Source organism: Bos javanicus, chromosome 16 (genome assembly GCF_032452875.1).
Source record: "Bos javanicus breed banteng chromosome 16, ARS-OSU_banteng_1.0, whole genome shotgun sequence".
Taxonomy (NCBI): Eukaryota; Metazoa; Chordata; class Mammalia; order Artiodactyla; family Bovidae; genus Bos; species Bos javanicus.
In genome coordinates this window covers 76,503,472-76,520,174 of record NC_083883.1, presented here as the reverse complement: position 1 = coordinate 76,520,174, position 16,703 = coordinate 76,503,472, and the positions used below count along the sequence as shown (strand labels likewise).

Genomic DNA, 16,703 nt, shown 5'->3' with positions numbered 1-16,703 from the left:
CTGAATGATAGCAAAATATTTAGTTCCTCCCAGTGTACAATGGGACATTCTGTAATATCATTTTTAGGTAATATTTTTAACATATTTATTTCCATAACATTGAAACTAGTACCAGTACATTAACCTGATCACAATGGGATGAATGTAGAAATCAAACCAAATACTTGAAAAGTGTGCAAGACACTTTTAAGTAACCCATGAGTCAAAGAAGCAGTCACAAGGGAAATAGAAACTGTTTTTAATTGATTAAAAATGAACAGCATATTAACATACCAAAATTTGTGGGATACAGCAAAAGTTTTGCAAAAGTTTTGCTCAGAGGATATTTATAATATGAAATACTTATGTTGGAAAAACAGAAATCAGTCACCTGGTTTCTCAAATCAGTCATCTATGCTTCTACCATTAGAAATTTAAAAAGAAGAGCAAATTAAATCTAAAATAAGAAAACAAAAGGAAATAATAAAATTGGAGAGCCATGAAATTGAAAAGAGAAACAAAACAGAGATAATCAAAGAAATCAGCCTGGTTTTTGGAGAATATGGATAAAATAGATAAATCCATAGACAGTCTGACAGGAAAACAAAGACAAAATCACCAATATCAAGATTGAAAAGGAGAACATCATAAAATATCCTATAGACGTTTAAAGAATAATAAGGAGTCCAAAAGACTGGTCTATACATCTATGTCTCTTTTGCTGTCTCGCATACAGGGTTATCATTACCATCTTCCTAAATTCCATATATATGTGTTAGTATACTGTATTGGTGTTTTTCTTTCTGGCTTACTTCACTCTGTATAATCGGCTCCAGTTTCATCCACCTCATTAGCACTGATTCAAATGTATTCTTTTTAATGGCTGAGTGATACTCCATTGTGTATATGTACCACAGCTTTCTTATCCATTCATCTGCTGATGGACATCTAGGTTGCTTCCATGTCCTGGCTATTATAAACAGTGCTGTGATGAACATTGGGGTACATGTGTCTCTTTCCCTTCTGGTTTCCTCGGTGTGTATGCCCAGCAGTGGGATTGCTGGGTTGTATGGCAGTTCTATTTCCAGTTTTTTAAGGAATCTCCACACTGTTCTCCATAGTGGCTGTACTACTTTGCATTCCCACCAACAGTGTAAGAGGGTTCCCTTTTCTCCACATCCTTTCCAGCATTTATTGCTTGTAAACTTTTGGATCACAGCCACTCTGACTGGGGTGAAATGGTACCTCATAGTGGTTTTGATTTGCATTTCTCTGATAATGAGTGATGTTGAGAATCTTTTCATGTGTTTGTTAGCCATCTGTATGTCTTCTTTGGAGAAATGTCTATTTAGTTCTTTGGCCCATTTTTTGATTGGGTTGTTTATTTTTCTGGAATTGAGCTGCAGGAGTTGCTTGTATATTTTTGAGATTAGTTGTTAGTCAGTTGCTTCATTTGCTATTATTTTCTCCCATTCTGAAGGCTGTCTTTTCACCTTGCTTATAGTTTCTTTTGTTGTGCAGAAGATTTTAATTTTAATTAGATCCCATTTGTTTATTTTTGCTTTTATTTCCAATATTCTGGGAGGTGGGTCATAGAAGATCCTGCTGTGATTTATGTCAGAGAGTGTTTTGCCTATGTTCTCCTCTAAGAGTTTTATAGTTTCTGGTCTTGGGACTCTGTGAGAGAGGGAGGTGGGGGGGATGATTTGGGAGAATGGCATTTAAACATGTATAGTATCATATAAGAAATGAATCACCAGTCCAGGTTTGATGCAGGATACAGGATGCTTGTGGCTGGTGCACTGGGATGACCCAGAGGGATGGTATGGGGAGGGAAGCAGGAGGGGGTTTCAGGATTGGGAACACGTGTACACCCATGGCGGATTCATGTTGATGTATGGCAAAACCAATACAATATTGTAAAGTAATTAGCCTCTAACTAAAATAAATAAATTTAAATAAAAAAAAAAGAATAATAAGGCAAAAAACAAACCACTGTATGCCTATAAATTTGACAACTTAAACCTTCTAAACAAAGAGTACTGCAAACCGTGTATCCTTACTGGTGAACTCCACCAAACATTTAAGCAATAAATAATGGCAGTTCTACACAAAGCCACTGGGCCTCCCCAGTGGCTCAGCAGTAAAGAATCCACCTGGATTGCAGAAGTGTCAGGGGCCACGGGTTCCATCCCTGGGTTGGGAAGATCCCTTTGAGGAGGCATGGCAACTCACTCTAGTATTCTTGCCTGGAGAATCCTATGGACAAAGGCGCCTGAGGGGCTACAGTCCATAGGGTCACAAAGAGTTGGACACGACTGAAATGACTTAGCATGCATACACACACACACACAAACACAAAGCCTTAAAAAATACAAGAGGAGAGAATCTTTCACAATTCATTTCAAGGACAGCATTGCCCTAATGCAAAAACCAGATGTACAACATAATGATTCCACATTTACATACATAACAAGATGATCACCATGATGTCTAGTTCCCATCTGTCACCATTTAAAATAAGTACAGAATTGTTGACTGTATTGTCTAGTCTGTGTATCATAACCTCATAACTTATTTTATAACTAGAAGATTTTGCATTTTAATCCACTTATTTTCCTCCTCTTGCCAGCCACCTCCTCTCTGCCAATCACTAGTTCTCTGTATTCATGAATCTGTTTCCTTTTGGTTTTATTAGTTTATTTTTTTTTATTTTGTAGATCCCACATATAACTGAAATCACATGGTGTTTCTCTGACTGACTTATTTCACGTTGCATAATTCCCACTATGTCCATCAACGCTATTGCAAGTGGCAAGATTTCATTCTTTTTATGACTAGGTAATACTCCATTTTATATACACCATATCTTCTTTATTCATTATTCTATTAGGACACTTAGGTTGCTTTCATATCTTCAGTTCAGTTCAGTTCAGTCGCTCAGTTGTGTCCGACTCTTTGCAACCCCATGAATAGCAGCACGCCAGGCCTCCCTGTCCATCACCAACTCCCGGAGTTCACTCAAACTCACGTCCATCGAGTCCGTGATGCCATCCAGCCATCTCATCCTCTGTTGTCCCCTTCTCCTCCTGCCCCTAATCCCTCCCAGCATCAGAGTGTTTTCCAATGAGTCAACTCTTCGCCATGAGGTGGCCAAAGTACTGGAGTTTCAGCTTTAGCATCATTCCTTCCAAAGAAATCCCAGGGCTGATCTCCTTCAGAATGGACTGGTTGTTCTCAAGAGTCTTCTCATATCTTAGGTATTGAAAAAAAAAAAAATGCTGTAATGAAAATAGGGCTGCACAAATCTTTTCGAATTAGTGTTTTGTTTTCTTTGGGTTAGTACCCAGAAGTAAAATTGCTGGATCATATGGTAGTTCTATTTTCCTCAGTCTTTGGCTCATTTTATTTATTCCTATAGAGTGTCTTTTGAAGCAAAATTTACCTATTCTTTAAATGTGTAATAGAATTCATCTGCGAACCCACGGAGTCCTAGATTTTGTTTGCTGGAAATTATTTACTAATTCAATTTCATTACTAGTAATTGTTCTATCCCCATTTTCTATTTGGAGATGGCAATGGCACCCCACTCCAGTACTCTTGCCTGGAAAATCCCATGGACGGAGGAGCCTGATAGGCTGCAGTCCATGGGGTTGCTGAGAGTCGGGACACGATTGAGCAACTTCACTTTCACTTTTCACTTTCATGCATTGGAGAAGGAAATGGCAGTCCACTCCAGTGTTCTTGCCTGGAGAATCCCAGGGACGGGGGAGCCTGGTGGGCTGCCGTCTATGGGGTCGCACAGAGTCGGACACGACTGAAGCGACTTAGCAGCAGCAGCAGCATTTTCTATTTTTTCTGGACTCAGCATTAGCAGATAATATCTTTTTAGGAATTTATCCACTTATTCCAGGTTTCCAATTTTGGATATATAATTATTCATAGTATTCTCTATGATCCTTTGTATTTCTGTGGTATTGATAGTAACTTCTCTTTTACTTTTTATTTATTCGGATCCTTTCTTTTGTTTCTTGATGAGTATGGCTATGTGTTTGTCAATTTTATCTTTTCAATGAACCAGCTCTTATTTTCATTGATTTTCAGTCTCAATTTCATTTATTTCCACTCTTTTCTTTATTATTTTAACCTTCCACAAACTTGCAGAGAGGGTTGTTCTATTTTTTGTATATAGGTGTAAATTTAGATTGTTTACTTGAGATTATTCTTGTTCTTAAGGTAGGCCTGTATGGCTACAAATTTCTGTCTTAGAACTGTTTTTCCTGTGTTACATAGATTTGGGATGGACTGTCTCTATTTTTGTTAGTCTTAAGATATCTTTTATTTCCTTTTTAATTTCTTCAGTCAACTACTGATCGTTTAGAAACATGTTTCTTTTGGTCTCCATGTGTTTTTAGCCATTTTTCTTCTGGTGGTGGATTTGCAGTTTCATACTATCATGGCTGGAAGAGGTGTTGGATTACAGATTCAAATGTAAAACCTAAACTGTAAGACTTATGAGAAGACAGAAAATATTTGTAGTTAGCAGAGATTTCTTCAAAAACCTTAAAAGCATTATTCTTTAAAGAAAAAAAAAAAAGACTGGATTTCTTAAAAACTGAGAACTTCTCTCAAACACACTGTTTGAAGAAAGAAAAAACTTGTCATAGACTGGGAGAAAATGTTTGTCAGGAACATTTCTGAATGGACTTCTAGCTATGATGATAAAGAACTCTCAAGACACAGTAAGAAGAAAGCAGCCCAGTTTACAAAAAAGGGGTAACATATTTGGATAGAATTTTTCCCACCGAAGAAGAATGTGGATGTTAAAAAAAAGTACATGAAACATTGCTCAGTATCATTAGTAATAACAGAAATGTAGTTGAAAACCATGATGAGAAACCACTAAGAACTTATTAGAATGCATGAAATTAAAAAGAAAAAATTAACAGTTCCATGTTTTGGTGAGGATATGTTATATCTGGGACTCTGATAGCACTGCTGATGAAAATGCAAGTGGTATGACCATTTGGAACACAATTTAGCAACTTCTTATACAATTAAACATATACTTAAGGTATAATTCAGCTACCCAGGGTAAAATGATAACATGTACACATAAAATCTGCATGAGAATATTCATAGTATCCTAAGTCATAATCATCCTATACTGGAAACAACTCTTATGTCCTTGAACTGGTAAATGGAGGAACATCATTGGTACATACAGATAGTTATAATACTCTAGAGGAAAGGATGATGAGCTTTTAATTCAGACAACAGGAATGAATCTGAAATGCATTGTCCTAAGTAAGTAAACTCAGAGGATGTGATTCCGTATGACATTCTGGAAAACCGACACTACTGTAGTCACTCGGTTGTCCGACTCTGTGAGACCCCATGGACTGCAGCACGCTAGGCTTCCCTGTCCTTCACCGTCTTCTGGAGCTTGCTCAGACTCATGTCCATTGAGTCAGTGAAGCTATTCAATCATCTTGTCCTCTGTTGTCCGTCCCCTATTCGGCCTGCCTTCAATCTTTCTGAGCATCAGGGTTGTTTCCAATGAGCCGGCGCTTTGCATCAGGTGGCCAAAGTATTGAGCTTCAGCTTCAGCATCAGTCCTGCTAATGAGTATTCAGGATTGAGTTCTTTAGGATGACTGGTTTGATCTCTTTGCTGTCCAAAGGACTCTCAAGAGTCTATTCCAACACCATACAGTTCGAAAGCATAATTCTTTGGTGCTCAGCCTTCTTTATGGTCCAACTCTCACATCTATATATGACTACTTGAAAAACCATACCTTTGACTAGACAGACCTTTGTTGCAAAGTAATGTCTCTGCTTTTTAATACATGGTCTAGGTGTGTCATAACTTTTCTTCCAAGGAGGAGCATCTTTTAATTTCATGGCTGCAGTCACCATCTGCAGTGATTTTGGAACCCAAGAAGATAAATCCCATCACTGTTTCCATTGTTTCTCCATCTATTTGCCATGAAGTGATGGGACCGGATGCCATGATGTTCATTTTATAAGTGTTGAGTTTTAAGCTATTTTTTTCACTCTCCACTTTCACCTTCATCAAGAGGCTCTTTGGTTCCTCTTTACTTTCTGCCTTAAGGGTGGTATCATCTGGATATCTGAGGTTATTGGTATTTCTCCCAGCAATCTTGATTCCAGTTTGTGCTTCATTCAGCCCAGCATTTCTCATGATGTCCTCTGCATATAAATTAAATGAGCACGGTGATAATATACAGCCTTGATGTACTCCTTTTCCTATTTGGAACCAGTCTGTTGTTCCATGTCCAGTTCTAACTGTTCCCCTTTGACCTGCATGCAGGTTTCTCAGGAGGCAGGTAAGGTGGTCTGGTATTCCCATCTCTTTAAGAATTTTTCACAGTTTGTTGTGATCCACACAGTCAAAGGCTTTGGTGTAGACAATAAAGCAGAAGTAGATGTTTTTCTGGAACGTTTGTCCTTTTTCAATGATCCAGTGGATCTTGGCAATTTGATCATTGTTTCATTTGCCTTTTCTAAATCCAGCTTGAACATCTGGAAGTTCTCGGTTCATGTACTGTTGAAGGCTCGCTTGGAGAATAATGAGCATTACTTTGCTAGCCTGTGAAATGAGTGCAATTGTGCATCAATTTGAACATTCTTTGGCATTTCCCTTCTTTGGTATTGGAATGAAAACTGACCTTTTCCAGTCCTGTGGCCACTGCTGAGTTTTCCAAAATTTGCTGGCATATTGAGTGCAGCACTTAACAGCATCATCTTTTAGTATTTGAAATAGCTCAACTGGAATTCCATCACCTCTACTAGCTTTGTTCGAAGTGATGCTCCCTAAAGCCCACTTCACTTCACACTCCAGGATGTCTGGCTCTAGGTAAGTGATCACACCATCATGGTTATCTGGGTCATTAAGATCTTTTTAGTACAGGCCTTCTCTGTATTCTTGCCACCTCTTCTTAATATCTTCTGCTTCTGTTAGGTCCATACTGTTTCTGTCCTTTATTGTGCCCATCTTTGCATGAAATATTCCCTTGGTATCTCTAATTTTCTTGAAGAGATATCTAGTCTTTCCCATTCTATTGTTTTCTTCTATTTCTTTGCATTGATCACTGAGGAAGGCTTTCTTATCTCTCCTTGCTAGTCTTTGGAACTCTGCATTCAGATGGGTATATCTTTCCTTGTCTCCTTTGCTTTTTGCTTCTCTTCTTTTCTCAGCTATTTGTAAGGCCTCCTCAGACAGCCATTTTGCCTTTTTGCATTTCTTTTCCTTGGGGATGGTTTTGATCACCACCTCCTGTACAATGTCATGAACTGTAGTTCTTCAGGCACTCTATCAGATATGATTCCTTGAATCTATTTGTCACTTCCACTGTATAATCGTAAGGTATTTGATTTAGGTCATACCTTAATGACCTAGTGGTTTTCCCTACTTTCTTCAGTTTAGCTCTGAATTTTGCAATAAGGAGTTCATGACCTGAGCCACAGTCAGCTCCTGGTCTTTTTTTTTTTTTTTTTTTTTGCTGACTGTACAGAGCTTCTTCATCTTCGGCTGCAAATAATATAATCAATCAGTATTGACTATCTGTTGATGTCCATGTGTAGAGTCGTCTCTTGTGTTGTTGGAAGAGGGTGTTTGCCATGACCAGTGCATTCTCTTGGCCAAACTCTGTTAGACTTTGCCCTGCTTCATTCTGTACTCCAAGCCCAAGCTTGCCTGTTACTCTAGGTATCTCTTGACTGCCTACTTTTGCATTCCAGTCCCCTATGATGAAAAGGACATATCTTTTTTTGGTGTTAGTTCTAGAAGGTCTTGTAGGTCTTCATAGAACCATTCAACTTCAGCTTCTTCAGCATTAGTGGTTGGGGCATAGACTTGGATTACTGTGATATTGGATGGTTTGCCTTGGAAACGAACAGAGATCATTCTGTCATTGCACCCAAGTACTGCATGTCAGACTCTTTTGTTGACTGTGAGGACTACTCCACTTCTTCTAAGAGATTCTTGCCTACAGTAGTAGATATAATGTTCTTCTGAATTAAATTTGCCCATTACAGTCCATTTTAGTTCACTGATTCCTAAATTGTCAATGTTCACTCTTGCCATCTCCTGTTTGACCACTTCCAGTTTACCTTGATCATGGACCTAACATTCCAGGTTCCTATGCAGTATTGTTCTTATAGCATTGGACTTCACTTTAAGCACCAGTCACATACACTACTGGGCATTGTTTCTGCTTTGCCTCAGCCTCTTCATTCCTTCTGGAGCATTTCTGTTTTTCTCCAGTAGTATATTGGGCACCTGATGACCAAACAACACTATAGGGATTGAAAATTGATTAGTGGTAGGCTGGGTGAGGAAGGCAGAGTTGTTGGTGGGCATTGTTTACAAAGTGGCATGAGGAAATTTGGGGGGGTATGGAAACTTTCTATGTCTTTATTGTATTGTTAATACATGATTATTTGCATGTATTAAACAGCAAGCAGTTGTACACTTTTACTGTTTAACTGTATGTAATACAGTTAAAACTCAACATTCAGAAAACTAAGACCATGGCATCTGGCCCCATCACTTCATGGCAAATAGATGGGAAACAGTGGAAACAGTGAGAGACTTTATTTTGGGGGGCTCCAAAATCACTGCACCTGGTGACTGCAGCCATGAATTTAAAAGACGCTTGCTCCTTGGAAGAAAAGCTATGACCAACCTAGACAACATATTAAAAAGCAGAGACATTACTTTGCCAACAAAGGTCCATCTAGTCAAAGCTATGGTTTTTCTAGTAGTATGTATGGATGTGAGAGTTGGACTATAAAGAAGACTGAGTGCAGAAAAATTGATGCTTTTGAACTGTGGTGTTGGAGAAGATTCTTGAGAGTCCCTTGGACTGCAAGGAGAGGCAACCAGTCCATCCTAAAGGAAATTAGTCCTGAATATTCATTGAAACGGAGAAGACAATGCAACGCACTCCAGTACTCTTGCCTAGAAAGTCCCATGAATGGAGGAGCCTGGTGGGCTGCAGTCCATGGGGTAGTGAAGAGTCGGACACGACTGAGCGACTTCCCTTTCACTTTTCACTTCCATGTATTGGAGAAGGAAATAGCAACCCACTCCAGTGTTCTTGCCTGGAGAATCCCAGGTACAGGGGAGCCTGATGGGCTGCTGTCTATGGGGTCGAACAGAGTCGGACACGACTGAAGCGACTTAGCAGCAGCAGCAGCATTCGTTGGAAAGACTGATGCTGAAGCTGAAAGTTCAATATTTTGGCCACCTGATGCGAAGAACTGACTCATTGGAAAAGACCCTGATGCTGGGAAAGATTGAGGGCATGAGGAGAAGGGGATGACAGAGGATGAGATGGTTGGATGGCATCACAGACTCAACGGACATGAGTTAGTTTGTGTAAGCTCTGGGAGTTGGTGATGGACAGGGACGTCTGGCATGCTGCAGTCCAAGGAGTCACAAAGAGTCGGACACGACTCAGCAACTGGACTGAAACCTAACTTGAAGAAAATCATTAGCACAAGTATCAGCAGTGTTGCACAACAGAGAAAAGATCAGTGAACCTGAAATCAATACAATACAAATGTAACCTGATTTCAAAAGAAATATTACATAAGAGAGAGAGAGAGAAATGTATACACCTGTGGAAGAGTAGCAAGCAGTAAATGTACATGTAATTGGAGTGTCATAGAAAAAGTACAGTATAGACACTTATTTGTCTGTTTTATATTGGAGTATAGTTGCTTTATAATGTTGTGTTAGTTTCTACTGTATGGCAATGTGAATCAGATGTATATATATGTGTGTGTGTGTGTGTGTGTGTGTGTGTATAGAGAGATATATATACACACACATATATATCCACGATTTTTCAGGTATTCTTCCCATTTACATCACCCAGAGCATTGAGTAGAGCTCCCTTTGTTATACAGTAGTTTCTCATTAGTTATCTATTGTAAGCATAGTAGAGTATACATGTCAATCCCAATCTCCCAATTCATCCCACCCCTGTTTTCCCTCTGGTACCCGTAAGTTTGTTCTCTATTTATTTTTTATTCTCTATTTATTTTATTCTGTATTATTTGAATTTGAGCCACAACATTCACCCCAGAGATTCACCCCAGGGAATTTATTGACCCTAGCAGGATAAATAAATTCTAAAAATGTACCAAAGAATCCCCATTAGACTAAAAACAAAAGAAAAAGCTGCCAGTAAGAGAGGCAAAGAGCATGTTACATTCTTCCTCACCTCAAAGAAAGAGTAACAGCTGACTTCTCTCAAGACACTGTGAAGAACAGAAGACAATAACTTCTGCTAATGTGCTGAAAGAATACCCTAGAATTCCCTCTCAAAGAGAAATCTTTCAAAACTGAAGCTGAAATAAAGGAAAACTGTTTCAGATAAAGAAGAGCTAAGAGAATTTGTCATTAGACCACCTGAACTAAAAGAATCGATAAGTTCTCCTGGCTGAACAAAAATTATATCTAATGAAAATTCAGATCCACAGGAAAGGAGAAAACATCTTTCTGGCTTAAAAGGCTATATTTTTGGCCCTCGCCTATTGCTCAGATTAATCTCATAAAATGTTCTCTTGAACTCACTTCCCTGCCCAGCGTTTTTACAGATTTGTTTTGTTTCCAAATTCTGCAAAACCCATTAGTAGATCTGAAGTCAATCTAGAGGGCCCTGACCTTTAATTTACTTCTGGAGAGGTAGATAGAATGGAATATACCACAGTACACTGTTGTGGGTGCTAAATATTAACTTGTAGCATTATGCACGTGTTTGCATACTGGTTTAACACTTAAAATGTGTTTTAAAACTTAAAACGTGTTGATCTCTGGGTTTACAATCCAAAATATTTGGAAAACACTGCCCTAACTCTACTGACCTTTGTATTTCTTGAGCACGTCAGTTCCTGTATGTTTTTGCCACCTGAGAACTATTTCCTTTTTTTTTTTTTAATGGCTAGCTTCTTTTCAGGTTTTAAATTTGTACTCGAGTATTACCTTCTCAAAAACGTCTTTACTATCTTTCTAAAAGAACATGGTACTGTAATTAGTGTCAGCGTGACCTGAAAAAAATCCTAGAGCTAAAGAGCATCAAAAGTCATTTTTGAACTTACCCTGAGTTTGTATCTGATCGTGAGACCTTTCGCAATACATGTCAGTACTGGAAAAAAATGTAGGAAAGCCAAAAACTATTATGATAGACTGTTTTGGTAGAAAAACTTTATTAGATTTCTCTACATCTATTTCCCTGGAGTTCCAATGCACAGAGTCTTGTGTTGTTTTACTTACTTTTTTTCGATTAACATCTTGCCTTTCATTCCTCATTTCTTCCTCTTTACTGGAAGTTATTATTTGCACTAGATATTTGGTCTTATATGAAAGCAAGCTTTCAGTAATTATGGAATTTCTCCACTTTTCAGTGGTCAAATGTGACTATCCAATCGTTGAAAATGGAGCAATAGTATCAGGATTTAGAGGAAAATATTACTACAATATGCAAGTTGTATTTCAGTGCCATGATGGTTTTCACCTTCACGGGAGTAGCACAATTGTCTGTGGTGCAAATGGGACCTGGGAGCCTGAGCTACCAAAGTGCTCTGCAAAAGGTATGAAGGTGTCGGTTTCCTTTTTCTTTTTTAAAAGATTTTATTTTTTCCACAATAGATTTCAATGATATGGAGCAATTGGAAAGAAACAGTTTTAGTACTTTTGTCTGTCTTATATTCATTTCCATGTTACATGTTTGACTTCTAATTCACAAAGAAACTTGTTTTGATTTTCCTTTTATAGACTCTTAGCATGTTGCATACATCACACAGATGCATAAATTTCTCTTGTTCAACATCTTTACATGTAAAATAGATCACAAACATTTTTTAGTGTAAATTAAAGTGTTAGTAGCTCAGTTGTGTCAAACTTTTTGCAACCCCATGATGGACTGTAGCCCACCAGGCTCCTCTGTCCATGGAATACTCCAAGTAAGAATACAGGAGTGGGTTGCCATTCCCTTCTCCAGGGGATCTTTCCTATCCAGGGATTGAACCTGGGTTTGCATTACAAGCAGATTCTTGACCATCTGAGCCACCAGGGAAGCCCAAATTAACACATGTGCATTTTTACCTAAATAAGTATGAAAAACATAATTCATGTAAGTGAATATTAGTAGAAAGCAATAAATCCCAAGTAATTAAATGAGTTTATATATATTTTTTGTCTGTTTGTTTTCCAGAAGCAATTGCTACCACTACGGTGTCTGCAACTTCCAATGCCTCAGGTTTCATAAAGTCCTGCTTATATTTGTCAATATCCTTTAAATTCCTTGTGATGTTTTAAAATCCTTTAAATGTCTGGTGATTTACACTCACTAGAACTTTTAGTAATAAAAGGAGGAAGAATGCATTTATAGCCATTTTTGCTATTATACTTAGTGAATCTAAAATTATAGGTCATAGTCCACAGATGTAAAAAGGCTTGTAAACTTAGGTAATTTATGTAAACTTCTTTACATACATGTGTAATGATTGAATGCCTCCCTCACTGTGTGATAGTAAAGTTAACAGCGGGATGCATTTAAAGCTCTGAGCACAGTGTCTGGTGTCTAGAAAGGTCTTAAAGGTAGCTCACCTAATTTACAGTTTCATTGGAGTCAATATTAATGTAGAAATCAATATTAATTAAGGTCCACGGCTTCTGTTTTTTAATATGCATGTTTTCTGTGTCATCAACATTGATAATTTATTCATTGTAAAAGTGATCTGTTGACATCTGTACAGGGTATCATCTGGGTCCAGGAATGTTTCATTTCCCTGCCAACAGCCAGTTTGGTTCTTTTTATAGAGTACAATTTTAACTGGGAAATTTCTACTGTCTCCAGAACAAGATTTGTATTTCTACTCCCCATCCCAACCTAACCACCTCATACAATTATTTTTTTCTCTTTACTGGCTTTTATTTATTTATTTATTTTTGGCAACAGAAAGGGAATTGCATAACAATGGAAGGGCAGCAAAAGTCCTTATTTGTGGAAATGAAATGGAGGATCTCTGGCAGGGTTTACTGAGCAGCCGCTCTGCCTAAGACTTGAGAGACTATCTTGATACGGTGAAAGGGATTATCTTCCTGCATCCAGGCTGTTATCTTTGGCTTCTTCTTTTTGGATGCAACAGAAGCAAGAGAAGGGTGGCAAGAGCATTAGCCTGAGCAGACCGCTCTGCTTACTCAAGTAACATCATTTCAGTGGTTTCTAGTTTCTCACTGTTGAATGACTCAAACGAATGCCAATCACTGCCTTCCAATTTGTTTACTTCCTATTGTCCTGTAATTTTAAGGATTGAGGGGAATTATTCATATTAGGATGGTAATTAGAATACCTGTTTATAATTCCTGTAAATCTGGTACTCCGTAACTTCCTCGAGTATCTTGGGGGTGCTGTGAAGTTCTGTGAAGAAAGCAATGTCTATGGATGATACATGAAGACTGCATATGAAATCTACACTCACTGACTCACTCATGTTTGCTCACATGGCCCTAGTGGGAACGTGCACTGTGGTATGTTATGCTTATTGATGCGCTCTTGAGAGTTGACCATAAGCATCTCATAACGATTTTCTAAAACATGTATTCAGTTTTAGAAATAACAGGAAGTAACAGGAGAATTGTGAGGACAAGTTTATACAGGTGATAAACTATAGGGATTTTGTTTTAAATATCATAAATCAAAGTTCCTTGTGAGGTTTTCAGTCATTTTTTGTCAGTAAGCGAGAATCAAGAGCATCATTAGTGACATACAGTGCTGATAAGATAGATCTAATTATGTGAATGTGAAAAAATTGGGGCAAATACGAAGTGACAAACTAAGAATACAAATTATGTAATATGACACTGTGTGGGTGGTGTTTTTTTAAGATTTGTGAACTTATTCTGGACACATAACTTCTATGATTTATTATTGATTAATTTCCAGGGTTTCCACTATGTAATACGGAGCCATAGTGCATATTCTTATGCATACATGCTAATGTACTTGTATAAATATGTATTTAGGTTAACTCCCCAGAAATAGAATAGCACCATTTGGAAAGTATGTATATTTTCATTCTGAGAAGTAATTCATTGCGAGAAATAATTTTCTTCAAAAATGAAAATAATCAAAGTTAATTCTACAATTTTGTATTGATAAGACTGGTGAATTGAATCAAAATTAATTTTTCCAGGTCCTCAAACAACTACAGCTCCAGAGTCAAGTCCTACAGATTCAGTGCCTCTTTATCTTGCCAACATTGTTTAGAACTTAATAAGATGATGGGTTAAAAGTAATGTCATGTACTAATTGTATATTGAAATTATCAGTGAAGCTGAAATTTTTTGGTTTGCAGTCATTTATACTGGTCTTTTGTTCACTTTTCTATGTGATTTCTGAAATATTTTTCATGTTGATTTAACAAAGCTCATTATAAGTTAAAATCCTTTTATCAGGAAGCAGAATTTTTCTCTAGTTTGTCATTATTAAAAGTCAGTTTTCTTTGAAGATTTTACACTATTAAAAATTGATTGCTTTATATACCTTTTAACTATATTAGTATACTAATCTGAGGGGCTTCCCAGGTGGCTCCCAGCAGTGAAGAATCCACCTGCCACTGCAGGAGATGTGAATTCAATCCCTGGGTCAGGAAGATCCCCTGGAAGAGGAAATGGCAACCCACGCCAGTATTCTTGCCTGGAAAATCCCATGGACAGAGGAACCTGGCGGGCTACGGTCCATAGGGTAGCAAAGAGCTATATACGACTGAGTGACTGAACATGCACACATACTAATGTGAATTTTTAAAAGTTCAGATGTTACAAAAGCGTAAATAGTGAAAAGATTGGTTCTCCACTTCTTTCTCTCATCTAATTACTAAAGTTAATATCTTTGTAGTTTAGGGAGTCTTTTTAATCTGCTTCTACACATAAACATCCTTATTTGTGTAGGTTTACATATTTGGCTTTATTCTTATCCAAAAATGTCATCATGATGTTCATATTTTTCTGAAACTTGCACTTTTTCCACTTATGTCTTGAATCGGAGCTGCAGTTAGATTTATTCCCATCTTTTTATATGATTTTAATATGTACCATATTTCACCTGATTTTTCTATCACTGGCCATTTAAATGTACAGAATATTTATATTAATAGGAAGTTGGATGTGTTGATGTTTTCCCTAATGGCCAGGAGTGTTGTGTTTTTCTTATAAAAGCTTCAGGTCTTCTCCGTGCTGAAATCATGTAACGTTGCCATCATAGTGCTTTTGTGATTGCATCAAATCATTGATTCATCTCATTTCTTTAGGGTATCTGAAATGCGGTTGGGTTTCTCTTTACTCCACTTATTTATGTCCAGTATGAAGTAGCTCCATTTGTTGAGTAAGTCCTTCTCTTTCCAGCTTTGTTGAACTGTCAGTTTTTATCACACATAAAATTCATACATGATCTGATCTTTCTGTTCCCTTGAATTCTGCCCATTCCTGCCCCAACACCAAATCAACACTTTGATTACAGAATGATGATATGTTTTGATATCTGGCAGAACACTTCCTTTTCAGATGCTCAGGCTACTCTCTGTGCTAATTCTTCTAGACCAACTTCTATTTTATTTAACTGACAATTTTAGCTAATTTAATTGTACATTTCAGTGGCATTAAGTATATTCACATTTTTGTGCAGCCATTACTACTATCTATCTCTAAAACCTTTCACCTCAAAATGAACATTATACCTGTGAAACAATAACTCTCCATTCTCCCTCCTCCCAGCCATGCTAACCACTACCTATTTTCTATGTTGATTAATTTGACTGTTCTACATACTGCATAGACTTGGATCACTTCTGGATTATTTCACTTAGCATACTGTTTTCAAGGCTCATCCACCTTGTAACATGTATCAGAATTTTATTTCACTTATGACTTGGTAATATTTCTTCATATATACCACAATTCCTTAATTCATTCATTTGTTGGAAGACCCTTTGACTATGCCAAAGCCTTTGACTGTGTGGATCACAACAAACTGTGGAAAATTCTGCAAGAGATGGGAATACCAGACCACCTGACCTGCCTCCTGAGAAATCTGTATGCAGGTCAAGAAGCAACATTTAGAACTGGACATGGAACAATAGACTGATTCCAAATCGGGAAAGGAGCACATCAAGACTGTATATTGTCACCCTGCTTATTTAACTTATATGCAGAGTACATCATGAGAAACGCTGGACTGGAAGAAGCACAAGCTAGAATCAAGATTGCTGGGAGACATATCAATAACCTCAGATATGCAGATGACACCACCCTTATGGCAGAAAGCAAAGAAGAACTAAAGAGCCTCTTGATGAAAGCGAAAGAGGAGAATGAAAAAGTTGGCTTAAAATTCATCATTCAGAAAACTAAGATCATGGTACCTGGTCCCATCACTTCATGGCAAATAGATGGGGAAACAGTGGAAACAGTGACAGACTTTATTTTTAGGGGGCTCCAAAATCACTGCAGACGGTGACTGCAGCCATGAAATTAAAAGACGCTTGCTCCTTGGAAGAAAAGTCATGGCCAACCCAGATAGCATATTAAAAAGCAGAGACATTATTTTGCCAACAAAGGTCCATCTAGTCAAAGCTACGGTTTTTCCAGTAGTCATGTATGGATGTGAGAGTTGGATTATAAAGAAAGCGGAG

At 37.7% G+C, this 16,703-nt stretch overlaps 1 protein-coding gene across 1 annotated transcript in view; it reads left to right on the top strand.

Moving 5' to 3' along the window:
- Positions 1-12,391, top strand: part of LOC133228186 (membrane cofactor protein-like) — a 38,234-nt gene extending 25,843 nt beyond the window's left edge. Inside the window, exons 6-7 of the mRNA XM_061383672.1 lie at positions 11,418-11,603; positions 12,227-12,391. Coding sequence (XP_061239656.1) covers positions 11,418-11,603; positions 12,227-12,330 — 290 coding nt within the window. The 3' untranslated portion in view covers positions 12,331-12,391. The remainder of the gene's footprint in view (positions 1-11,417; positions 11,604-12,226) is intronic.
- Positions 12,392-16,703: the final 4,312 nt, after the last annotated feature.